The 26,630-nt window shown below is 47.4% G+C and overlaps 1 protein-coding gene across 1 annotated transcript in view; it reads left to right on the top strand.

The window, feature by feature from the left end:
- The first annotated feature begins 2,451 nt into the window (after positions 1 to 2,451).
- The window catches only part of LOC138246612 (ly6/PLAUR domain-containing protein 5-like), a 47,747-nt gene continuing 23,568 nt past the window's right edge, over positions 2,452 to 26,630 (top strand). Inside the window, exons 1-3 of the mRNA XM_069201313.1 lie at positions 2,452 to 2,585; positions 17,915 to 18,046; positions 24,785 to 24,964. Of these exons, the coding sequence (XP_069057414.1) occupies positions 2,516 to 2,585; positions 17,915 to 18,046; positions 24,785 to 24,964 (382 nt within the window). The 5' untranslated portion in view covers positions 2,452 to 2,515. The remainder of the gene's footprint in view (positions 2,586 to 17,914; positions 18,047 to 24,784; positions 24,965 to 26,630) is intronic.

A 26,630-nucleotide genomic window follows, 5' to 3' on the forward strand; every position in this document is an offset into this window, starting at 1 on the left:
AACGAAAGCATCACATGGTCACTGGCACTGACAGTCAGAGAAGCAACTGAACAAATAAGGTTGTATGACAATTTAAGTGTAGTGGTTCAGACAGGAAGGACGTATTCTATAACCCAAAGAAATCTCTCAGCCCTCCCCAGAATAACTAAGGATCGGATTACGCATTGTTTTTGTGACACACTGTGCAGAATGCTGCATGAATTTGGGGAATTCCCTGACCATCTGGGTGAGCTCAGTTCCACCCTATGGATGTACAGGACGTTTCATAGCTCATGGGTCTCGTGTACCTCTTGGTTGGGCCAGACTCGCATGATGGGGGTACAGAAGCCCCTATGGTTTGGAGAACCTTGCTGCGCCATGATGTGGTCTCAGACCCGCCGTGTGACTGTACATGATGCATGGTGGCCCCAGTGGTCTCAGACACACATGGTGCATGTACAGAATGCTCCATGGAATGGGGTACATCCTGACCATATGGGTGAGCCCAGTAATGCCCTATGGATGTACAGGATGTTTTATAGCTCATGGGTCTCTTGTACCTCTCTTTGGAGCAGACTCGCATGATCTGTGTACAGAAGCCTCCATGGTTTGGAGAACCTCGCTGTTCCATTATGTGGTCCCAGCCCTGCCGTGTGACGGCACATGATGCATGGTGGCCCCAGCGCTCTCAGACATACATGGCCGTGTACACAAGGCTCCATGGATTGGGGTACCTCAGTGCACTCTAGGTGGTCCCATGTCCACCATGTGACTGTCCATGATGCTTCATTGATGCAGTGGTTCCAGACATAGATGGCCGTGTACACAAGACTCCATGGATTGGGGTACCTCAGTGCACTCTAGGTGGTCCAAGATCCACAATGTGCCTATACATGATGCTTCTTAGCCCCAGTGGTCTCAGACTCACATGATCCATGTACAGAAGGCTCCAAGGCTTGGAGAACCTCAATGTATTCTATGTGGTCCCATATCCACTGTGTGACTGTACACGATTTTTCATGTCCCCAGTGGTCTGACACACATGATGCGTGTACATAAGGCTCCACGGCTTGGAGTATCTCCCTGCTCTCTAGGTGGTCCTATATCCACTGTGTGACTGTACATGATTCTTCATGTCCCCAGAGGTCTGACACACATGATGCGTGTATGGAAGGTTCTATGGATTGGAGTACCTCGCTGCCCCTCTGGATGATCCCAGACGCACCATGTGACTGTACTTGGTGCTTCATTGATGCAGTGGTTCCAGACAAAGATGGCCGTGTACACAAGACTCCATGGATTGGGGTACCTCAGTGCGCTCTAGGTGGTCCAAGATCCACAATGTGCCTATACATGATGCTTCTTAGCCCCAGTGGTCTCAGACTCACATGATGCATGTACAGAAGGCTTCAAGGCTTGGAGAACCTCAATGTATTCTATGTGGTCCCAGATCCACTGTGTGACTGTACATGATTCTTCATGTCCCCAGTGGTCTGACACACATGATGCGTGTACGGAAGGTTATATGGATTGGAGTACCTCGCTGCCTCTCTGGGTGATTCCAGACCCACCATGTGATTGTACTTGGTGCTTCGTGACCCCGGTGGCTTCAGACCCACACAGTGGGTGTACATTGGGCGCTGCTGGCTGGGAGGGTCTCTGCTCCCTGTGCTGAGCCCGAGACCCGCCCCGTGTTTGTTTACACAATGCTCCAAGGCTCAGCACACCTCCCTGAGCCTGGGGGGTCCCAGATGGAAGGACCAATCACCTGCGAGCTTGCCCAGAAGCACAGCGCCTCCCTAAGGCTTCAGGGTTCAAACCATGTCTGACAACCTCCAGGTTTCACCCTAGGCCTGCCTTCAGCCTCCAGCGCCAGGGACACTACGGCACACGAGACATCCAGCTTTGAACAGCAGAGCTATCCCTCGTAGGACTAAACTCAATCAGATAAAGGACGGAACTGCCTTTGCAAGGGCGGGTAGGACAGTGAGAGGGGTAGAGACGGGTGTCAGTACCTCCAGCGACTCACAGCGTCAGTTCCTTAGGGGTGACTTTAATATCGAGCAATTGAACATTTTACAAGATGTCACGAGTCATAAAAGTACAACACGCTGCATGACAAAACCTGACCTAACATTACCTGTCCGACCTTGATATGACTTAATACTGCGTATGACCTATATGTTAGCATTGCCTGTCCGCGTGTGGTATATGTAGTGTCCTAACAGGACATGATGTGAATACCATCAGGGTGGGCAGGTGCAGTTTACAGTCTGATGACAATGTGAAGGTGTCTGATCTCTGATCCCAAGAAGGGATGGCCCTTCCGCATATTCTGCAATAACCGGACAGTGACAGTTGTGTTGTAAACAACTTTGCAATATTAGATGAGGCAAACGTGTACTCTGCATCAGCTGTTACGTAAACCTCTAGGAGTGTATATATGTGTGTGTGTGTGTGCTCCGTGTGCAGGAAACATTTCTTATCCAGGGTGCACGCAGAGTCGCCAAGGACGCCATCGTGTGCACAGCCAGCCATGCTCCCCGCCGGGTCCACACCTCGCCAGCTGGCCCTGCTGCTCGCCATATTCGCCTTTGCCGTCCAAAGTAAGCGATTTGTTGTCTTTCGGTGAAATAGGGGTGTGGTCCAGTTCTAAAGGAAGTTGACGTCCTCCAGGGGCACCTTCCGATGTGGCTAAGCGGACACTTGGCAAGTAAAGTCTGGTGGCTCAGTGGACCGGGGCATCCAGTACAGGGATCTGTATTTGACATCATGGTTTGAGTTTCGGAAACTCAGCTTTTCATCCTTCCGAGGTTGATAAAATGAGTTGTGCCCTGCAAGTGCGCGTGTTAGGTTGAATTGCGCTTCAGTGGTTCATTTGGTGCGTTTGCTCAGCATGGCCCAGTGTCTAGGTTAAGATGCGTTCCAGTGTTAGGCTGTAATGCGCTCCAGTGGTTAAGGTGTGATATGGCCCCGTGCCTAAGTTAAGATGCAGTGGTTAGGGTGAAGTGCAGCAGTGGCTAAGCCCAGGTGGTCTTTAGTGGCTCAGATGAGAGATGCTCCAGTGGCTGAGTGGAAGCGTGGACCAGAGGCACCACTGAGGGGTGGTCACTTCAGTGAGTGGGGTTTGCCTCTATGTGTAACTGTGGTCAGTGGTTACCTTCGGGTGAACTTCAATGGTTTGAGTGAAATGAAGTCCAGTGGCTGGACTGAGATGATGCGGCGTTAAGTTTAGATGTGGTGGAGTAGCTAAAATGATATGGGTGCCGTGGCTATGATTATATGTGGTGTAGTGGCTACGACTATATGTGGTGTAGAGGCAGCGATTGTATGTGGTGTAGTGATTAAGATTGTATGTGGTGCAGTGGCTACGAGTGTGTGTGGTATAGTGGCTACGTGCATAGGTAATTCATGGCTAAGATTGTATGTGGCGCAGTGGCTAAGACCATATGTTGTGTAGTGGCTACAATTGTTTGGGGTGTAGTCGCTAAGATCAGATGCGGTGTAGTGGTAAAATCAGATGTGGAGTAGTGGCAAGATCACAGGAGGTGCAGTGAGTGAGATCAGATGAGGTGCATGCGGTGAAGTGGTAAGATCAGATGAGTGGTAGTGGTGAGATCAGATACGGTGTAGTGGCTGAGATCAGATGATGTTTAGTGAGTAAGATCAGATGCAGTGTAGTGGTAAAATCAGATGAGGTGTAGTGAGTGATATCAGATGTGGTGTAGTAGCTGAGATCAGATGAGGTGTATTGGTAGGATCTGATGCGCTGGAATGATAAGATCAGATGAGGTGTAGTGAGTGAGATCAGATGCGGTAGATTGGTGAGATCAGATGAGGTGTAGTGAGTGAGATCAGATGTGGTGCAGTGGTAAGATCAGATGTGTTGTAGTGGTGAGATCAGATGAGGTGTAGTGAGTGAGATCAGATACAGCGTAGTGGTAAGATCAGGTGTGGTGTAGTGAGTGAGATCAGATGAGGTGCATCCGGTTAAGTGGTAAGACCAGATGTGGTGTAGTGGTAAGATTAGATACGGTGTAGCGAGTGATATCAGATGCGGTGTAGTGGCTGAGATCAGATGAGGTGTAGTGAGTGAGATCAGATGAGGTTTAGTGGTGAGATCAGATGTGGTGTAGTGAGTGAGATCTGATGCGCTGTAGTGATAAGATCAGATGAGGTGTAGTGACTTAGATCAGATGCAGTAGATTGGTGAGATCAGATGAGGTCTAGTGAGTGAGATCAGATACAGTGTAGTGGTGAGATCAGATGAGGTGTAGTGAGTGAGATCAGATACAGTGTAGTGGTGAGATCAGATGAGGTGTAGTGAGTGAGATCAGATACAGTGTAGTGGTGAGATCAGAGGAGGTGTAGTGAGTGAGATCAGATACAGTGTAGTGGTGAGATCAGATGAGGTGTAGTGAGTGAGATCAGATGAGGTTTAGTGGTGAGATCAGATGTGGTGTAGTGAGTGAGATCTGATGCGCTGTAGTGATAAGATCAGATGAGGTGTAGTGACTTAGATCAGATGCGGTAGATTGGTGAGATCAGATGAGGTGTAGTGAGTGAGATCAGATACAGTGTAGTGGTGAGATCAGATGAGGTGTAGTGAGTGAGATCAGATGCAGTGTAGTGGTAAGATCAGATGAGGTGTAGTGAGTGAGATCAGATGTGGTGTAGTGAGTGAGATCAGATGAGGTGTAGTGAGTGAGATCAGATGTGGTATAGTGGTAAGATCAGATGAGGTGTAGTGCGTGAGATCAGATGAGGTGTAGTGAGTGAGATCAGATGTGGTGCAGTGGGTTCCATTACATGTAGTGCCATGGCTGGGATGACATTTGGTCTAGAGCTTAAGCTCACTTCTGGTTAGTGGTAAACTTCAGATGACATCTTCTGGCTGCATTAGAAGGTGGTGAAAGATGGGCAAACATGTTGTGCACTTGGCATCGATGGGGTCTTGCGGAAAAGTGGTCCAAGAGCAGAAGTGGTAAATGAACAGCACCCTCTGGGTAGGGTGTCACTTAGGGACCTGCCTGTGCAGAGTGCCCGGTGAGGTAATGTGGCAGATGAACAAGCAGGCCCCTGTAGGGTGTCACTTAGGGAACAGAAGGCGCAGACAGTTCAATGAGATAAAGTTACAAATGGAAAACATCCCCTCTCCCCCCACAGTGGGGTGTCACTGAGGGACCTACGTGTGCAGACGGCCCAGTGACTACCTACCTCAGCGCTGTCATTTTGCAGTGTCCACATGTTCATTAACATACACTGCACAGATCGTCAGGGGTAGTAAGCACTATATATATGCAATTTCAATGCAGTTTTTTTTACCATTTAGTTTGCTTGTCTGTACAGGTTCATTTGTTTTTATTTCAAGTGCACACAGCCCTCACACCTGGTCCAGTTCACAAAAATGTACTAAAACCTTTAAATTGCTCTAACAAAAGATGTGCCTTTGGATTAGTTGATTTTTGCACCAATGTCCTGTCCTGGATGCAGGCAGCGTAATAACTAATCCTAAATCATAGCAAGCAGAGAGAACAGACCTGGCACTGACAGGTACAGACATAGAAGAAACAAAAGCAGATGAAATAATAGTTAATATCCATCGCCGTTGTGACTGAGTAACCCATCCGTTGAAATCTAAATCAGGTGCTTGGGGTGGGCGGTAAACTCCGCTCTACCGTCAGAGTTCGCAGGCTTTTGCCCAATGCACGTTCAGCAAAAACTCTGCCACATGGTGGAATTTACCACCCACTACTGACGGGTAACCCTGAATTTTCACGGTGCAGAAGCAGGCAGAGAAACAATCTGGTGAAGTGTAGGCAGGGAACAGGGGGCATAGCTTCCAATGCTAAGCCCCGCTGACCCTCAGTGTGATCCTGAGCGACTCACTTGCTAAGTCTGAGATATGTGTAATGACTCCCTTGATATCAGTGCACCTTGAGGGATAGGTCTGCTGTGTAAAGCCTCTGTTTAACATGTGGGCAATCTTGGGGATACCTCTACCTGAGTCACAAATCAAGGGTTAGCACTGCCAGGCCTCATGTTATTGACTCTGTGCACCGAGACTGATGGCTCCTCAGCTTGTGAACAGGCTCTGCTCTCTATGGCTTTAATTTATCGGCCACGAGAGATAGATCCGCCATCCTGGTCCTAGGATAGGTTTTCTCTTTCAAGTAAATACCTGTAAGTTCTGCGGACCCAGAACCACAGATCCGTGGTAAAAAAAAAAAAAAAAGGAAGCCCCTATAGGATCTGTTTCCGGAATCAAAGGTAACTGTTCTGTGTTAACTAAGGAATAGTTTTACTGTTTGAGGCTCATGTATTCTGCTTCCTGAAAGCAAATGTCTTTACGGTTTGTGTAACATGAGAGACAGCTTTGCTGTCTAAGATTGAAGCACGTGAAGCCTGTGTGATCTAACCCCTGCTGTGTGCGTCCTGAGTCTGTGTGAATCACCATTACACATGCCTTGTTTGGCTTTCTTGTGGTGTTGAAAGTGGCGCACCCCACTTAAATATGTCCTCTTTGACATCAGAACCGTTCCCCTCCTGTAAATAGCCTGTATTTAGGCCTAACCCTAGAATCTGACTTTGTGTTGGCAGAATGCCAGCTATGGTCCCTAGGGAGACGTGGAGTGATGGGGAGAGGGGTTCGGAGGCAAAGAGCACAGAACAAGAATGGAATCAGCAGCCCCTCTAGAGGGCCACGCCCCGCTCACCTTTTTTCCTAACATTAAGAGTGTCTGTCAGGGTGAACAAAAGTCAGCCTGACAGACGCTCTTCTGGTTCAGGTCAGGCAGCCAGGAGCTGGACATGCATTTAAATGCGCAGATTCCTGGCTGCCTGAGCTGAACTTTGCTGGGCTGAAGATGTCACAGCCCTGGGGGCGTGCCCTTTTCAACCTGGCAAAGGTGCCTCAAGGCCCTCCCCCAGGCGAGGGGGAACGTCACCAATTGCTTCTGACCTGGGTGCTTTAGTTTTAAGTCCTTAGGGCCCATATTTATACTCTGTTTGCGCTGAATTAGCGGAATTTATTTTTTACACTAATTCAGCGCAAACTTAACTCCATATTTATATTTTGACACTAGACCTGTCTAGCATTAAAATGTTTGAGTTAAAGTCATTTTTTGGATGCATGAAACCACCTTGTGTCAATGAGATGCAAGGTAGGGGCTCCCATCCAAAAAAATACTCAAAGCCCCTGGCGCCTTATTTATCCTCCAGTGCAAAAATAGTGCAAGGGAGGGAGGCAGGCCTATATAAAGGCGCTAAGCCTGCTTAGGGTCAGGGCAGGCATTAAGGGACCTGTAGACCCATTTCCATGGTCAAACACCATGGAAAGAGCCCACAGGTGCCCACTCCAAGCCACAGGTACACCCCCACAAACACCAGAGGGACACCAGAGGATGGGGGACCCCATCTCAGGAGTCATGTGGTATGGATGGTTTTGTGTCAGGAAATGACGCTAGGCTGGTTAAAAGCATTGTTTTTTGTGCCTCTAACCAGCCTAGCATCATTTTATGGTGCTAAACTCCCTTCCCCCATACTGCCACCCTCACCTGGCTAATTTAATTTTCCCAGACGTTAGCCCACCCTTTGCGCCGGCTTGCAGGGTTCCATATATTTGGTGCCCGGCTGGCGCTTTGGAATGGCACAAGCCGGAGCTATACTTTTTGATGCCAAACTGCGTTTGTGCAGTTTTACATCAAAAAGTATAAATCTAGGCCTAAATGTTCAGGGCCAAGTGTCAATCGGTGACATCTCGTCACAGAGTGAGGGGGGTCAGCAGTCTCACTGATCCCACTCCACTCTGTGGCGAGATTGGGGCTGCTGTCAGCCAAGAAGGGAAGGCAGCAGTCCCAAACCTCTTGGGACCTCCGAGGATTCCCTGTCAGAGCTGCTGGTCTTGAGGTGACTTTTATTTTTATGTTCGGTGCGGCCATGTATGAATGTTTGTATATTTGTTTGTGAGTGTTGTGAATTGGGTGTTGAGTGTGTGTGTGAAAGAATGGGTGCGAGTGAGGTGTATGTGTAACCTCTCCCGCACCTCTCCCTCGTAAAATTATCAGCTGCCGCAGAATAGAATTAAGACTGAGAGGACCATGATGGGATAGGAGATATGTAACTGGTGAAGGAGCAGCCCCGATCATGTCCTGACACAGTGACTTAGGCAGCAGGGGTTGGGGAAGGGAGGACGTGGGGAGCAGATCGGAACTGAGGGGCATATTTATGAGCCCCTTGTGCACCCATTGCGTCACTATTGAAGTCATATCTATGAAGCCACACAAAGCAGCGTTGATATAGATATGGAGTAAGCCGAGGCAACGCAAATCACCAAGTTACCTTACTCTGTGAAGGGAGGCATTCCATGGGCATTGCAGTGGGTGTTCCCACGCAACACCCATTGATTTTGAGGCATCCCCAGATTTGCAAGGGCTTGTAAACCTAGAGATGCGCCAAAACCTTACCGCTCCCCAGGGGAGGCTCACCAAGGAGAAATAACTTTATTTCTCATTGTTTTTTCCTCTTTCTGCGTGTGCTGCATCCTGCAACACACGGAAAGAGGTAAAAAGCCTCCCAGGATTGTTTTTGTGCAGAAAGGTGTCCATTCCTTCTCAAAACAATCCGGCCGACAACACAGACACCCTTGCATCCTGGTGTGAGTGAGCCTGCATCTGCCCTAGGCAGCCAAAATGGCTCCTGCGCAGTGGGAAAGGACAGAAGTGCGCCGTATTATAAGTGACTCAATGGCGGCACAAGACGCTCACAAACATGCCCCCTGGGCCTGAGTTCCAGTGGTTCTTGCAGAGCATTGCGTTTTAGTCTCTCTGATTGATTAGGGGACGGGCACGTTTGAGTCAAGCTGGAGAGGGGGAGGACCATGTCGGATGTTTCCAGTCGTGGTCTCTGTTCTGCACAGAGCCTGAAAACACTGATCCTCTGTTTCGAGAAAGTTCCTTAATTGCTTCAGACTGGGCACAGAACTCAAGTTAGAGTGGCACGACGGGGCCTTGTACCAACTAGGACTTGAAGCTCAATTCTAGTGTCTGATGGATGGCAGTCAAGTGCTTCATCCAAACGTTCAAATTATGCTTTTGTAAAGGTTTAACACATTCTCCTTCCTGGTTCTGACGTCATTGTTATGGGACACGAGGATCTTGGGACAGGGTGGCATTCTAGAAGAGCCGTCATGAGCTGCACCTGTGGCAGGGTGTGGACAGAGGAAGAGATGGTTGCAGGTTAACACGCTCAGCATCCCCGCTGAGAGGAGGTGCAATCTGTACTTGCCCTCACTTGGCAAGGGTGCAACTCTCAGACCCAGGACTCGTGTGCCCTCTGCCGTCAGAGTGAGAGAGAGAGGGAAAGAGAGAGAGAGGGGAAGAGAGCAAGAAAGAAAAAAGACAGAGAGAGCCTAAGAGAGAGAGAAAATGGATAGACTGAAATACCTCCACTTGGTTCGGTTGCAGCGATCAGTCCTGTGTGGGCAGAGTGGCCTGTGCAGTGTGGGAGAGTGAGAGAAGGAGGGGGGAAGAGAGTGTAGAGAGAAGGCGACAGCGAGAAAGAGAGAGACACGGAGCGAGAAAGAGTGAGAGAGAGAAAGACAGAGAGAGAAAGACAGAGTGAAAGACAGAGAGAGAGGAGAGAGAGACAGGGTGAGAAAGAGCGAGAGGGAGAAAGACAGAGAGAGAGAGAGAGGCAGGGAGAGAGAGAGAGAGAGAACAAGAAAGGCAGAGAGAAAGAAAGAGAGGTGTAGAGAGAGAGAGGGAGAGAAAGAGAGAGAGAGAGAGAGAGAGAATGGATAGAATGAAATACCTCCACTTGGTTCGGTTGCAGCTGTCAGTCCTGTGTGGGTAGAGTGAGAGAAGGAGGGGGGAAGAGAGTGTAGAGAGAAGGCGACAGCGAGAAAGAGAGAGACACGGAGCGAGAAAGAGTGAGAGAGAGAAAGACAGAGAGAGAAAGACAGAGTGAAAGACAGAGAGAGAGACACACACAGAGTGAGAAAGAGCGAGAGGGAGAAAGACAGAGAGAGAGAGAGAGAGACAGAGAGAGAGGGGAGAGAGAACAAGAAAGACAGAGAGAAAGAAAGAGAGGTGTAGAGAGAGAGAGAGAGAGCGAGAGAGAGAGAGAGAGAATGGATAGAATGAACGCCCTCCACCTGGTTAGGTTGCAGCAGCCAGTCCTGTGTGGGCAGAGTGGCCTGCGCAGCAAGAGAGTGCGAGAAGGAGAGAGCTAGGGCAAGAGAGAGACAGAAAGCGAGAAAGACAGAGAGGGGGAGAGAAAGACAGAGAGAAAGACGAAAAGAGAGGGGGAGAGAGAGAGAGAGAGAGAGAGAGAGGGAAAAAGAGAGGGAAAGAGAGACAAAGAGTTGTTGTTTTCGGATTTTTTTGTTTTATATTTAATCCATCTGGGCCTGATTCACAAAGGTAAATTTTACTTTTGTGTAAATTTACATTTGTAAACTTACACTTAAATTGTAAGTTTATTTTTGTGAATTGGGCCCATATTGATTAAATATACAACAAAAAATTCCAAAAAGAACAATAAAAATGTCTTGGTGGAATTACAATTCTCTTATCACTTAGTAAACGTATATACGGAAAACAGAAATGTTCGGCTAAGAATGGTTTTCGTGTACGTGTTGGCTGGAGGGCTTCAGCACACCAACAGTATTCCTTAGAGGGCCTTCACTTACATCGGTCTAATATCGCATATTACCTTAGACATGGTAAATGGGTGCTTGTCACAGCACCTCTGTATTCGAGTGGAGCCTTTCGATGGAAATCTGGCAGAATTTGTGGACAAATCTAAAGTAAGCAATGAAACATAACACAATGCCAAACACAAAGAGTATAACAATACAATTAAATCATATATTGGAGCATAGAAAGAGGAAACAACAAGGAGAAATGTTTTTAGTGCACCTAAAATTGTTGATAGTCTGTGGTGATAAAATGTGTTTGCTGATAACATAGCCAACCCTTAGAAACATAAACTTTAGCAGAGGCAGTATGTCTATTGAATTTGCTAATGCTTTTTGTTTTACGGTGTATAGCTGCCAAGAACACGCTCCTTTATTCATCCGGGGCAGGGGGTGGTGCTGGTGGTCCTGAAGCTGAAGACAGACTGAGAGGGTACCCAATTAGATTACTGGTCATTTCACCCTTGGATGAAACAAGATCTCCAACTGGGTGAAGCAGAATATCAATTGCTAATTCTCAAGAGGTGCCAAAACCACCATTTGCAGCACCATGAAGGGGACATCCCTGCCGCAGTGAGGGTGGGCAGCATAGGCTTAAGGGGTACACAAGGGCTGCACTGTCCAGTAGAGCAAATGAGACACAATGGCCAAGAGAAAACATGGCTGCCAGCTGTGGTGCACTGTCGCGATGGCCGTCCATGGCACCAGCTGGAGGTGGGCAGATTCATGGCTGAAGGCCCTGCACATGAGGGCACCGGTCACAGCATCTTTACATCAGATCACCCAACTGACATCTCACTCCTAACAGTGCACAAAGTAGATAATTGATAACATTGGGTTGGGACCAAGAATAGTAGAAGTAAAGAGAAGGAAAAAGGACTGGGCTGGAATGTGTGCTCCTTTTCTAGTTGCAGGGAAGAACTATCCAACACAGCTAAGCATTGATTTGTACGAAAATGATCAGGGTTCCAAACTAACCCTAAGGTGTACTATGACTCGAGGTACAGCCACAGATGTGCTGTGGATGAGTGTTCCAAACGTACACTATTGTACACTGTGGCACGAGGTACAGCAACATACACACTATGGATCAGTGTTCCAAACTTACACCATTGTACACTGTGGCCCGAGGTACAGCTACAGATTCACTGTGGATCAGTGTTCCAAACTTACACCATTGTACACTGTGGCACGAGGTACAGCCACAGATGCACTGTGGATCAGTGTTCAAAACTTTCATCAATGTGCATTATGGTGCGGGATACAGCAACAGACACACTATGGATCAGTGTTCCAAACTTACACCAATGTGCACTATGGGCGAGATACAGCAACAGAAGCGCTGTCAATCAGTGTGCCAAACATACCATTGTACACTGTGGCATGAGGTACAGCAACAGATGCACTGTAGATCAGTGTTCCGAACTTACACCATTGGGCACTGTGGCACGAGGTACAGCAACAGATGCACTGTGGATCAGTGTTCCAAACTTACACAATTGGGCACTGTGGCACGAGGTACAGCAACAGACGCACCGTGGATCAGTGTTCCAAACTTACACCATTGTGCACTGTGGCACGAGACACAGCCACAAACGCACTGTGGATCAGTGTTTCAAGCTTACACCATTAGGCACTATTCCACAAGGTACAGCAACAGACGCACTGTGGATCAGTGTTCCAAACCTATACCTTTGGGCACTGTGCCACAACGTACAGCAACAGATGCACTGTAGATCAGTGTTCCAAACCTACACCATTGGGCACTGTGCCACAACATACAGCAACAGACGCACTGTGGATCAGTGTTCCAAACTTACACAACTGGGCACTGTGGCACGAGGTACAGCAACAGACGCACCGTGGATCAGTGTTCCAAACTTACACCATTGTCACTGTGGCACGAGACACAGCCACAAACGCACTGTGGATCAGTGTTTCAAGCTTACACCATTAGGCACTATTCCACAAGGTACAGCAACAGACGCACTGTGGATCAGTGTTCCAAACCTATACCTTTGGGCACTGTGCCACAACGTACAGCAACAGATGCACTGTAGATCAGTGTTCCAAACCTACACCATTGGGCACTGTGCCACAATATACAGCAACAGACGCACTGTGGATCAGTGTTCCAAACTTACACCATTGGGCACTTTGGCACGAGGTACAGCAACAGACGCACCGTGGATCAGTGTTCCAAACTTACACCATTGGGCACTGTGGCACGAGGTACAGCAACAGACGCACCGTGGATCAGTGTTCCAAACTTACACCATTGTGCACTGTGGCACGAGACACAGCCACAAACGCACTGTGGATCAGTGTTTCAAGCTTACACCATTAGGCACTACGCCACAAGGTACAGCAACAACACACTGTGGATCAGTGTCCCAAACTTATACAATTGTGCACTATGGCATGAGGTACAAAACAGACCCGCTGTGGATCAGTGTTCCCAACTTTCACCATTGTGACCTGTGGCATGAGGTACAGCAGCAGATGCACTGTGGATCGGAGCTCCAAACTTACACCATTGTGCACTGTGGCACGAGGTACAGTAACAGATGTACTATGGATCAGTGTTCCAAACTTACACCAATGTGCACTATGGTGCGAGGTACAGCAACACATGCACTTTGATTGAGTGTTCCAAACCTACACCATTGTGCACTATGGTGTGAGGTACAGCAACAGAGGCACCGTGGATCACTGCTCCAAACATACACCAATGTGCACTATGGTGCGAGGTACAGCAACACACACACTTTGGTTGAGTGTTCCAATCCTTACAGCAACACACACACTTTGGTTGAGTGTTCCAAACCTACACCATTGTGCACTATGGTGTGAGGTACAGCAACAGACGCACTGTGGATCAGTGTTCCAAAATTATACCAATTTGCACTATTGCACAAGATGCTGCCACAGGCGCACTGTGGATCAGTGTTCCAAAGATACACCATTGTGCACTGTGGCACGAAGTACAGCAACAGACGCACTGTGGATGAGTGTTCCAAAAAACACCAATGTGCACTTTGGAACGATATACCGCCACAGACACACTGTGGATCAGTGTTCCAAAGATACACCATTGTGCACTGTGGCACGAAGTACAGCAACAGACGCACTGTGGATGAGTGTTTAAAAAAACACCAATGTGCACTATGGAACGATATACGGCCACAGACGCACTGTGGATTAGTGTTCCAAATTTACACCAATGTGCACTATGGCCCGAGATACAGCCACAGACGCACTGTGGATGAGTGTTATAAAATTACACTAATGTACACTATGGCACGAGGTACAGAAACAGACCTGCTGAGGATCAGTGTTCCCAACTTTCACCATTGTGCACTGTGGGACGAGGTACAGCTACAGACCCACTGTGGATCAGTGTTCCAAACTTACACCATTGTGCACTATGGCACAAGGTACAGCAACAGATGCACTGTGGATCAGTGTTCCAAACTTACACCAAAGTGCACTATGGCACGAGGTACAGCAACAGATGCACTGTAGATCAGTGTTCCAAAATTACACCATTGTACACTATAGCGCGAGGTACAGGAACCGACGTATTGTGGATCAATTTTCCAAATTTACACCACTGTGCACTAGGGCACGAAGTACAGAAACAGACCCGCAGTGGATGAGTGTTCTAAAATTACACCAATGTGCACTATGGCACGAGTTACAGAAACAGACCCGCTGTGGATCAGTGTTCCCAACTTTCACCATTGTGCATTGTGGCACGAGGTACAGCTACAGACACACTGTGGATCAGTGTTCCAAACTTACACCATTGGGCACTATGGCACGAGACACAGCCACATTAGCACTGTGGATCAGTGTTTCAAGCTTACATCATTAGGCACTATGCCACAAGGTACAGCAACAGACGCACTGTGGATCAGTGTTCCAAACTTATACCATTGTGCACTATGGCACGAGGTACAAAAACAGACCCGCTGTGGATCAGTGTTCCCAACTTTCACCATTGTGCACTGTGGCACGAGGTACAGCAACAGATGCACTGTGGATCAGTGTTCCAAACTTACACCAAAGTGCACTATGGCACGAAGTACAGCAACAGATGCACAGTGGATCAGTGTTCCAAACTTACACCATTGTACACTATGGCGGGAGGTACAGGAACTGACGCATTGTGGATTAATTTTCCAAACTTACTCCACTGTGCACTATGGCACGAGGTACAGAAACAGACCCGCTGTGGATCAGTGTTCCCAACTTTCACCATTGTGCACTGTGGCACGAGGTACAGCAACAGATGCACTGTGGATCAGTGTTCCAAACTTACACCAAAGTGCACTATGGCACGAGTTACAGCAACAGATGCACTGTTGATCAGTGTTCCAAACTGATACCATTTTGCACTATATCGCAAGGTACAGGAACCAACGCATTGTGGATCAATTTTCCAAATTTACACCACTGTGCACTATGGCACGAGGTACAGAAACAGACCTGCCGTGGATCAGTGTTTCCAACTTTCACTATTGTGCACTGTGGCATGAGGTACAGCAGCAGATGCACTGTGGATCGGTGCTCCAAACTTACACCATTGTGCACTATGGCACGAGATACAGCAACAGACACACTGTGGATCGGTGCTTCAAACTTAAACCATTCTTCACTATGGCGTGAGGCACAGCAACAGACGCACTGTGGATCAGTGCTTCAAACTTATACCATTGTGCACTATGGCACGAGGTACAGAAACAGACCTGCTGTGGATCAGTGTTCCCAACTTTCACCATTGTGCACTGTGGCATGAGGTACAGCAGCAGATGCACTGTGGATCGGTGCTCCAAACTTACACCATTGTGCACTATGGCACGAAGTACAGCAACAGACACACTGTGGATCGTTGCTTCAAACTTACACCATTCTGCACTATGGCACGAGGTACAGCAAGAGATGCACTGTGGATCAGTGTTTCAAACTTACACCATTGTGCACTATGGTGTGAGGTACAGAAACAGACCTGCTGTGGATCAGTGCTTCAAACTTACACCATTGTGCACTATGGCGAGAGGTACAGAAACAGACCCGCTGTGGATCAGTGCTTCAAACTTACACCATTGTGCACTATGGCGCGAGGTACAGCAACAGAGGCACTGTGGATCAGTGCTTCAAACTTACACCATTGTGAACTATGGGGCGAGGTACAGCAACAGACGCACTGTGCAGAACCACATGGCACGAGGTATATTGTACCCTCCATTGCCTGGGCCCCGCTCTTGTAACACCAAGATAAATCCAGCTATAGCTGCGCACTAGAAGAAGCACGAGGAGTGGTAAATCTGGAGGGCCATACTTTGGATGCTATTCAAACAAGCATTGAGACACAGTGAAAATTACACATAAACATGCTAAAACTTCAAATAAGTTCTGCAGCAATAAAGCCCATATGTTTTCTTTGCTTTTTTTTTTTTTAGAAATGTTGTACTTTTAGTTAGATCCTGGGAGTCAGATTTACAAAGATTGGATGCAACCGGACGAAGCAAGACAACTGTGCTGCATCAGAGGGAGAGGGTGAACAATGCACCATATCTGCTAAGATAGCCCTTATTCCGCTCTCCCTCAGTGCTGGCTGACTGAGTGTAGCCTAGCACCAACACGACACCCTTGCGCCATGATGCCTGGGTCCTACGATACAGGCAAGGTTGTTTTTGTGCAGGAAGGGACACCTTTCTGCACAAAAACAATCCTCCAGGGAACTTTCTTCTCTGTGTGCTGCGGAATGCAACAAATGTAAAAAGAGAAAATAACGAGGAGACATTTTACGCCTCACCTGGAATGGCGTAATATCCAGACCTATTCCCAGGTTTACTAGTGTTAGTAAAACTAAGCTTGCACCACAATCCATGGCTGGACACGTGGAGCACCCAAACTCCACCCATGGAACACCTTCCCAGCGCAGAGAATGCATTGCAGTGACTTGCGCTGCCTTGCTTTACTCCAGATTTACGAAGCCGCAAAGGCACGCATGATGACTTTGCATGGCTTAGTAAATATCAATGAAGAACTTGCATTGCCTTGCACCCTCTTGCGTGGCCTAACGGCAACGCAAGTGCTTCATAAGTCTGGGACTATATTTCATGATAAAATGCCTTAGCTTAAGTTTGCCTTGTTTTTGTATTCTTTTTTTGAAACAGGGTCCTTATTCTGTTTTTTTTTTGTTTTTTTAGGCGGGGATACAGATGGCTTTGTTATTGGAACCTATTCTGCATATTTCTGTATTTTACCATGTATTTGTATTGCACAGTTGTTGGTTTTGGCTAAGTCAGCACCTTATGGCAAATACAATAAATGTAAAAAAGCATTTGTGGGCATTTTTACAAAAAAATTGGCATAGGGCTGTGCCACAAGTCTGCACTGCATTTACGAGATACGGTGCATTCCTGTCCTTTCAGCCAGCGCCAGCGCACAATTTGGTGCCAAGAGCTAACGCAGGCACCCTTGCACCATAGTGCAAGGGTGTCTCCGTTGTTGGCAGGACTGCTTTTGCGCAGGAAGGGGCACCTTCCTGCACAGAAAACAATCCAGAGAGGCTTTTTCCTCCTGCATTCTTCAGCACACATAGAAAGAGGGAAAAACAAGAAGAAATAAAGATATTTCTCCTTGTTACACCTCCTCTGGGGAGGCGTACAGTTTTGAAGCATTCCCAGGTTCACAAGTCCTTGTTAATCTGGGAATGCACCAAAACCCATGGGTATTGTGTGAGAAAACCCACTGGAATATACATGCAATGCCCCCCAGGCAGTGAAAGGCAGTACAGCGACGTGCACTGTCTTGCCTCACTCTATATCTAAAGCCACTCAAAATGGCTTTGTGTGGCCTTGAAGATATGGATCTGCACTCGGCTTTGCTGTTGCATCAAAAAAGTGACACATCGGTGGCCAAAAGCGCTTGTAAATATGCCTTTAAATTCTGAGATCATTTTATTATGGATGGGTGCTGAGTAACTTTGGAAACATCCATCTCTGAGGGTAGTAAACAGGGGCAGTTCTTTCACGTGGGGCTGGTGCCTGAGGCAATGCTGCCTCTCTGGGGTTTTCAAAGACATTTACTGATTTCTCTGTTGACCAGGATGCTTCAGCTTGAAAACATGTTGTAGTGCTCTTTGAACGCTTTCTTGCCTTTTAATGCTACATTGATAGAATGGTCACTGACATGTCCTGACGCTTACTCTTTTTAAATCTTTTTCAGGGACTCGTGGCCTTCAGTGCTTCCGCTGCAAAGACACTGGGGACGGGGGCTGTACCCCACGCATGGCTGAGGTCATCGAATGTCCCTACGCCGAAGATGTGTGCATTCAAACCCTCACCACCTTTAACATAAGTAAGCCACGCCTACTGCGGGGGAGGAGTGGGAAAACTGGAGAGATGGGCGGGACAACTATAAAGATAGGTGGTGACAACTGTTAAGATGGGCGGGGCAACTAAAAGAATGAGCTGGGACAACTACAGCTGGAGAGCTGGACAATTGGAGAGTAGGGCGGGGACAAGTGGAGAGATGGAAAAGTGGAGATTTGGGCAGGAACGACTGGAGACATGGGCGGAACAACTGGAAATATGGGAGGGGACAACTGGAGAGATTGGCGGGACAAGGAGAAACATGGGCGGGGAGAACAGAAGTAATTGGCATTGGCAACTGGAGAGATGGGCAAGTGGAAAGATGGGCGGGGACAACTGGAGAGATTGGAGGGACAACTGGAGGGATGGGCAAATAGAGAGATGGGTGGGGACAACTAGAGAAATGGGTGGAGACAAATTGAGAGATGGGTGGGGACTACTGGAGCGATGGGCAGGAACAATTGGAGAGATGGGCAGGGACAATTGGAGAGACAGGAGTGGACAAATAGAGAGATGGGTGGGGACAACTGGAGAGAGGGCATGGATAACTGGAGAGATGGGCAGGACAACTAGAGAGATGGGTAGGGACAATTGGAGAGATGGGCGTGGATAACTGTAGAGATGGGCAGGACAACTAGAGAGAAGGGCGGGGACAACTGAAGAGATGGGTGAGGACAAATGGAAATCTTTCTCCTTTTCCCCATTATTTCAAGACCTCTGTTTAGGCCTTGCTACAGAAAATCTTCCCTGTCCAGTGGATACTTAAAAAAGTTCAAGAAGAAACATGTTGGAATTGGTTTTTGAGGTCAGCCGCTTCAGCTATGGCTTTCATGAGTTTTTCATCATATGCTATTGGTTGGACGAGCTGCCCATCAAGCACATAGCATTTTGTGGATGGTTTAATTGTCCCATTATTGCTCCTCTACATACAAGAAGTGGTCCTCTCTTACACCAGCCTCTCTTGCTTCCCACTCACTTGTGTTCGCCACTTTACCACTTTCTTGTCACTTTCCCTCTCTTCTCACACAACATGATCCCCTGGCCCTTCATCCCATGTCCCTATTTCTCATCCTGTCCTGCTTTCCCACAGCCCCTCCATGCACCCACGACCCCCACTGCCCTTTGCCGATTGCTCATATCCTTGTCCAAGCCCCACTGTCCCTTCTGTAAAACACAGCTGCCAGGTTTCTCAGGTCCATGCAGGATGTACTGCTCCAGTTCAGGTTTTTTCTTTGAATTGTGGGATTTGTAGTCCTGTTTTATAATGTAATAAACAAGACTACAAGTACCAGAATTCAAAGAAAATACCCGTCCTGGAGCAGCACATCACGCATGCAGGGATGGAAACAGGGGCGTTAATCGCTCACCTCTGGAGCATCACTGGGCAGTGCTGTCTAACATGAAACATTGAAATACTAATGGTTCCCATGTCTTAAGCTCATAAACATATATCTTGCAGTGGAAGAAAGGGAGGAAGGGCTAGTGGGAAGGATGAAGAGAGGGATGGCTGGATGGATGGGGAGGAGGATGGAGAGAATGTTGAAGAGAGGATAGATGGATGAATGCATGTAGGGAGGGCTGGATGGATGGATGCAGAAATAGAGGATTGAAGAGGAGGGTGAAAGATGGTCAGGTTGAAAGAACAGTGAATGGAGAGAAAAGATAGAGTGATGGCTGGAGAGGGAGGAGAAAAGATGGATGGAAGGAACAAAGGTAGGATGGACGCGTAGGAATGTTGGAGGAAAAGGAATGAAAAAGACAAAGGATGGTGAGAAGGAAGGACGGATAAAGAAAGATGGACGGATGGATGGATGAATTAGTAAAAGTGCAGCAAGAATGGAAGGAAGAAAAGCATAATGGGTAAAGAAGAAAAGAAGAATAGACCAAGAGAAGGGCAAAAGAATGAAAGAAAGATGGCAAGAAGAAAGGAAGAAAATTTAACAAAAGCTAAACCAAAAAGTTATACCAAAAGTCTAAATTTACTACTTTTCGGTATTCACAAAGGTAAAGTTGGACCAAAAGTCTAACTTAGACCAAAAGTCTAAATTTACTACTTTTTGGTATTCACAAAGGTAAAGTTGGAGAAAAAGTCTAACTTAGACCAAAAGTCTAAATTTACTACTTTTTGGTATTCACAAAGGTAAAGTTGGACAAAAAGTCTAACTTAGACCAAAAGTCTTTTGGACTTTTCGTGCAAGTTGCACTTTTGGTCTAACTTTCCCTTTGGGAATCGGGCCCACTAAATTCTTCCAGTGGGAACAATCTTTAAACAGCTGCCGAGGTCACTTGCTTCCCGTGCTCTTCCAGAGATATTTGGGACATGGTTTAAAGTGCCTGGTATTTCATTTTGCTAACTACTCCCTTGCTCTCTAATTTGATTTCCTCTGCCAGCATCATCCTCTGACCATTCCTTGCATGCTTTCAACCAATCAGAAGCTCACTGTTCAGTGTTCCTTTATATTTAAGTGTATAAAGGTAGATGACACTGTAAAATACACAATGCACTGTCCTTCATTGTTGAAAAGAAGAACGCATTTCTGCACTGTTGGAATTTCTCTAAAGTACTTTGAAAGCACTGTGCAGGGGCCCATGTTGCTTAGACTTTGCACTGGTGCAAAAATGCACCATATTCTGTTCTGCCCAGATTAGCATGGATGAAGAAGGTAAACTTTGTCAATCCTAGAACTGTAGTGCATGGATGAATGAAGGCTTTGGTACAGAGTGGACGCTGCCCTGGTGCCAGGAGCAGACTGACTGGCTGGCCAGAGAAGTTGGTTAGGAATGAGTAATAAAGGGCCAGGTTTGCAGCCCTTTCTTTGCTGCTCTTTCACAGAGCTGTGTCCTGTGACAAACCTGTGATGTTGCTCTGTACTGCCCTGTTTATCATAGATGTGTACTGCTATTCCCAACACAGCTCTGTACTGCCCTCTCCATCATGGATGTGTACCGCCCTGTCCTTCAAAGCTCTGTACTGCTTTTTCCATCACAGCTCTGTACTGCCCTGTCCATCATAGATGTGTACTGCCCTGTCCATCATAGATAGGTACTGCTCTTCCCACCACAGCTCTGTACTGCCCTGTCCCTCACAGCTGTGACTCACTCTGTCAATCACTGCTCTGTACTGCCCTGTCATCACAGCTCTGACTCACCCTGTCCATCACAGCTCTTTACTGTGTCCATCACAAATCTGCACTGCTCTGTCCATCACTGTTCTGTACTGCCCTGTCCATCACAGCTCTGACTCACCCTGACCATCACAGCGCTGTACTGCCCTGCCCATCACAGCTCTGACTCACCCTGTCTATCACAGATCGTCACTGCCCTGTCCATCACAGCTCTGACTCACCCTGACCATCACAGCGCTGTACTGCCCTGCCCATCACAGCTCTGACTCACCCTGCCCATCACAGCGCTGTACTGCCCTGCTCATCACAGCTCTGCACTGCCCAGCCCATCACAGCTCTGTACTGCCCTGCCCATCACAGCCCTGCACTGCCCTGCCCATCACAGCTCTGTACTGCCCTGTCCAGCACAGATCTGCACTGCCCTGTCCATCACAGATATGCACTGCCCTGTCCATCATAGCTCTGTAGAGCTATATCTGTGCTGCCCTGTCTAGACCCGGCCCCATAATCCTCCAGTTTCCTTCCCAGCTTCCCTTTTCTCCACAAGAGCCAAAGGAAACCCTGGGGATCATTCAGCCTCCCCTGTGGCAGGCAAGGGTGTCTGCGTTCCCACACCCATGACACACAGGGGTCCCTCCAGGGAGCACTGAGGCAGTAGGTGGAGGTATGAGCAGCCCCAAGCAGACAAACGCCACTACCCACACCTGGGCTTTGTTTCTGTGTTACTGTTGGAAGGAGAAGGAAGAGAAAGATTAAGGGTTTTTTTTGTGGAGAGGAGGGGTGCCATGCCCACCAGGACAATTGTTTTAAGCTCAACACGGGCAAGATGGAAGTTCTCATCTTTGGGAACAATACCTCTCAATGGAATGATGCGTTTTGGCCTGATGACCCATGCCCACAACCTCTGCATCATCTTGGACAGCAAGTAAACGCAGTCTCATCCGCCTGCTTCCACACCCTCCCATGTTCTGCAAGATCTTCAGGTGGCCTGCCAGTTCTGGTGAACAGGATCATGAATGATTGGCATATGGCTGGGTCCAAACTGGGGTGGCATGGTGAGCAAAAGAACAATGTAATTAACGCAGATAGGGGTGAGTGTTTGAAACATTTCAGCACTCCATCTATCATCTTGTGTTGCTAGGCTCTCAGTCAACACCAGAAGGACCGTCATGCAGGCCCTAGTCACCAGCAGGCTGGACTACAGGAATACACTTTACATAGGAATCACCGCACACCTCCTGAAGAGACTACAGACAATACAAAGCTTAGCGGCCAGACTCATCCTCGACCTCCCCAAATGAACCATCACACTCCACGTCAGGAAGCTACATTGGCTCTCGATCCAGAAGAGATGCCAGTTCAAGATGCTGACCCACACATACAAAGTTCTGCACAACAAAGGACCTGCTTACATCAACAAACACTTGACCTTCCACCAACCAACCAGACACCTATGATCCACCTCTTCCTCGCAGACACCCCCCTCCAAGCCAACAGCATAGGATGCTCCTTCTCTCACCTGGTGGCCAAAGCCTGGAACAACCTTTCCCTGCACCTCAGGACTGCCCATCACTCCAGCAATTCAGGAAAGGGCATAAGACCTGGCTGTTGAAATCATCTTGAAGCAACTCCAGTGCCTTGAGACCCTCACAGGTGATTTGCTGCGCTTTACAAATTCTGATTGATTGATTGATTGATAGACCAGTGGTCAGGGGCAACCAAATCAGCTAGTGTTTGCCTTGAATGGCTTCTACCAGCAAGCTTTGAATGGCTTGCATATGCAAATTCCACTGCTTCATTAAAAAGAGCGAGACCCATTGGCTTTGCCATTGCTTGATTTCTTATGGATTGTATCAGAGTCAGACTGAGACTCAGGGCACTCTTTGTAGCCCCGATCTCTTGAGATCCAGTAACGAACTGAGGAATGTTTGCATGCACAGAATCCATTGCACACGGCCATAACACACTCCCAATTCGATAAATGACGCTGCAAGGTCGGGGCGGCACCTCTGACGGTCAGAGACCCTACTCAGATAATCTGTGTGAGAATTCTACCACATTGTGGAATTGTAAGGAAATTTCCAAAATGTGTCCATCTAACACAAGATGCGTGACGCTTGACAGGGCTACAGAACTGCACACAGCACTATTTCATAACTGTCCCTGAGAACTGGGCACAGCAAAGTACATGGGTTCTTCAGTTGTGGGTTTCAGGACTGGGCACAATGCTCCAAACTTACCTCTGGCGGAAAGCTATCTTTCATTTAAGATGACTTGTCCCTGCGGCTTTTAATCCCCCCTCCCCAACCCATGTGTAATCTACCTGTCTCCAGCATCTCATGTGGTCTCTGTCTTTCTGAGTCTTTCTTTGCTGTCCTCTGTCCACAGCAGTTTATTTATATTTAAGTTCCAGTGGCTGAAACATCACCAGAAACAATCAAAGGTAAAAACACAAATTTTAACGTAATAAAGAAAATGTAAACATGTACAACATACATGCATTATTCAAAACTCTTAATATATTACTCTTAATATGAAAGTGTCAACCACTGTTGGATTTCTTTGTCAAAAATAATCTCTGCTTTATCTATACCTTATTTCAGTAGTTCCCAACCTGTGGTCCGGAGAGGCCAGGAGGAGAAGCCTCCTCAGGGGGTCTGCGACTGCTTAGAAAATTAAATAATATTGACAGATTAATGAAGAGTTCATAAATGAAGTGGCTACATGTACAATTGAAAATATTAAAACATACTGCAAATGTCAAGGAATTTGAAATTGGAGGCAAAAATTTCAATTTGTATCCTAACATTGATTCGTGAGAGCAGAGCAGGTGCATTAAACAGGATATAGCATGGACAATGTGTGGCTTCAATTGAATTTAGAAAGCTCGACGCTTCCTAATAAAACGAGTTATCATTTACGTATGTGTTTGATTAATGCTTGTTTCAGTATTTTTTGTGTATTGTTTTGCATTTCAAATCATCAACAATGTTTAGTCAGAGACCTCGGCTTCCAGTAATGACTTAGTGGGGCGGTGTCCCCGGATTCCAATAATAATTCAGTGAAGGTCCCCAGGTTCCACTAATGATAAAGTGGGGGTCCACAGAAGTCAACAGTTTAGGAACCACTGCCTTATTTGTAAACATTTTTCGTATGTAACTTCATTTTGTGTACTGCCTTCAGGAAGTGACATCTGGGATGAGCAGCAAGGGCAGTTATAAATTACAGCATAGTTTTATGTGAAGGTTGTTTTTCATTTTGACTTTGCTGGTAACCATTCTTGGCCTACTATTACTTTCTAAACAAGATTAACTTAGACAAAAATAGTTTTTGATTGGGAAATAACTAAAGATATTGCAATTAATAAATACATTATTTTTATTTTGAGAGAATATCTTTGTCACTTTAAAGTAGAGAATACATACACAATGGCTATTTGGGAAGTATGGAGGTTGTTACATATCTTCCTTTAGTGTAGCACACGAAAAGATTTAATACCCAAATTGTAGATTTCAGTCTAGTCAGCGCCCAGACAAAAAAAAATATTCATATTGGTGCTTAGGTGACGTGGGTCTCTTTTGTGTTTTTTTTCCCATCAGGTTTCACCTCCCTGACAATCCTCACCAAGGGGTGTGGCTTCAATTCCACCAGCGCGCCCACCCTTGTGATAACACGAGAGGCCCTCGCGATGGTGACGGATATCGAGGCTTGCAACACAAACCTCTGCAACAGCCGCCAGTTCGCAAGCACTCAGTTCCCACTGGCAAACATTACTTTTGGTAGGTAGGCTATCTTGGTGGGGTTGGGATGGGTCAAGAAGCGAGTTTGGGACACCAAATTTAACAGTTACTGGGTACCAGATTAATCAAAGGTGCGCGTTGCCCTTCTGTCATGCCAGGTGACACAAGGGCAATGCAAGCTCTTAAGTGAGATTTACTATTCACCGCAGAGCCACTTTGTGTAACTCTCCGTGGCATAGTAAATCTGGAGTTATGTCACACGGCACAAGCTGTTGCCTTGCGTTACCCTGCACTGGGAGGTGTGAGTGGAGCGTGGATGTTCCCTTCCTGCACAAAAATAATCCTGGCTGTAATGCGTGCATCCTTGCACCATGGTTGGAACCGTGCATGCATTTACCACGCATGCCTTAAAAATGCGGTCCGAACCACAAATGCATCTTTACAACGCACTCCTTTACTACGTAAATCATTAGGAAAAGCACTGGACAATGGAATGGTTTAGTTTACTAATCCTAATCCAGTCTGGCAACAGTAGGGAAAGTGTTAGACTTAAAGTCCAACATCAGTCCAATAATGCTTACCTTAAGGCAACTTGTGTGGTAAGAGAATGCATTGTAAAGATGCATTCGTGGTTCGGACCGCATCGTTAAGGCGCAGCGTGGTTCAAGCGTGGTTCAAGCTGCATTGTAAAGGGTGTTTCCCTGCCTGCGTTAGTGCTTGGCTGCCACAGGTGAATCAGTGTGGAGAGAGAGCAGGAATGCACCATATCTTACTAAATATGGTGCATCCCTACCCTCTATATTTGAGGCTGTGTCAAATCCTGATAAATCTGGCCCTCTGTGCAAGTCTCACACCTTGGTACACAGTCCAACTTGGCCTGCCATAATGGTCTCAATTATATCAATGGGATGGGACACCCAGAAATTGTATTTATTTGGTATTAAAACCTTTACTTTACCCCAAACCACTCTGATCTCATCAATGATGACTATTAGGAAAGGATTGGTTGTGATGGGAAAAAACTGGCCTCTTCTTGAAATTCTAAAAGAAATGGTGCTCTTTGAGAAGAAGATGACTCAAAGTGAGATTCTGTATCTAGTACAGAACTCTGAGACTTCTCCACAGAATGTAATGCATGAGCAGTTCTATAGGAAAAGTGTGGACTTCTGCAGTGAATTACTAAGACTAAGGCCCTCATTACAACCCTGGCGGTCAAAGACCGCCAGGGCTGTTTTGGCGATTGCACCGCCAACAGGCTGGCGGTGCAATTCTGTCTATTTCAACCACGGCGCACTGCTGGGACCGGCGGTTTACCGCCACGGTGGTCCCGGCGGTTTTAATCCACAAGGGCAGCGCTGTGAGTCCTCCTACCGCCAGCCTTTTCCTGGCGGTTTGAACCGCCAGGAAAAGGCTGGCGGTACGGGGAGTCGCAGGGGCCCTCTGCCACGGCCCCGTGCAGCTTTTCACTGTCTGCTATGCAGACAGTGAAAAGCGCAACAGGTGCAACTGCACCCGTCTCACGGCCGCAAGACTGCCGGCTCCATTTGGAGCCGGCTCCTGTGTTGCGGCCGAGGTCCCCGCTGGGCCGGCGGGCAGAAAACAGGTTTCCGCCCGCCGGCCCAGCGGGGATCTCCTGATGGCCGCGGCGGGAGTGCGGCTGCATTGGCGGCCGCCCGGCGGTCAGACCTTCAGCCCGCCAAAGTTG

This window comes from Pleurodeles waltl, chromosome 7, assembly GCF_031143425.1.
Source record: "Pleurodeles waltl isolate 20211129_DDA chromosome 7, aPleWal1.hap1.20221129, whole genome shotgun sequence".
In the NCBI taxonomy this organism is placed as follows: domain Eukaryota; kingdom Metazoa; phylum Chordata; class Amphibia; order Caudata; family Salamandridae; genus Pleurodeles; species Pleurodeles waltl.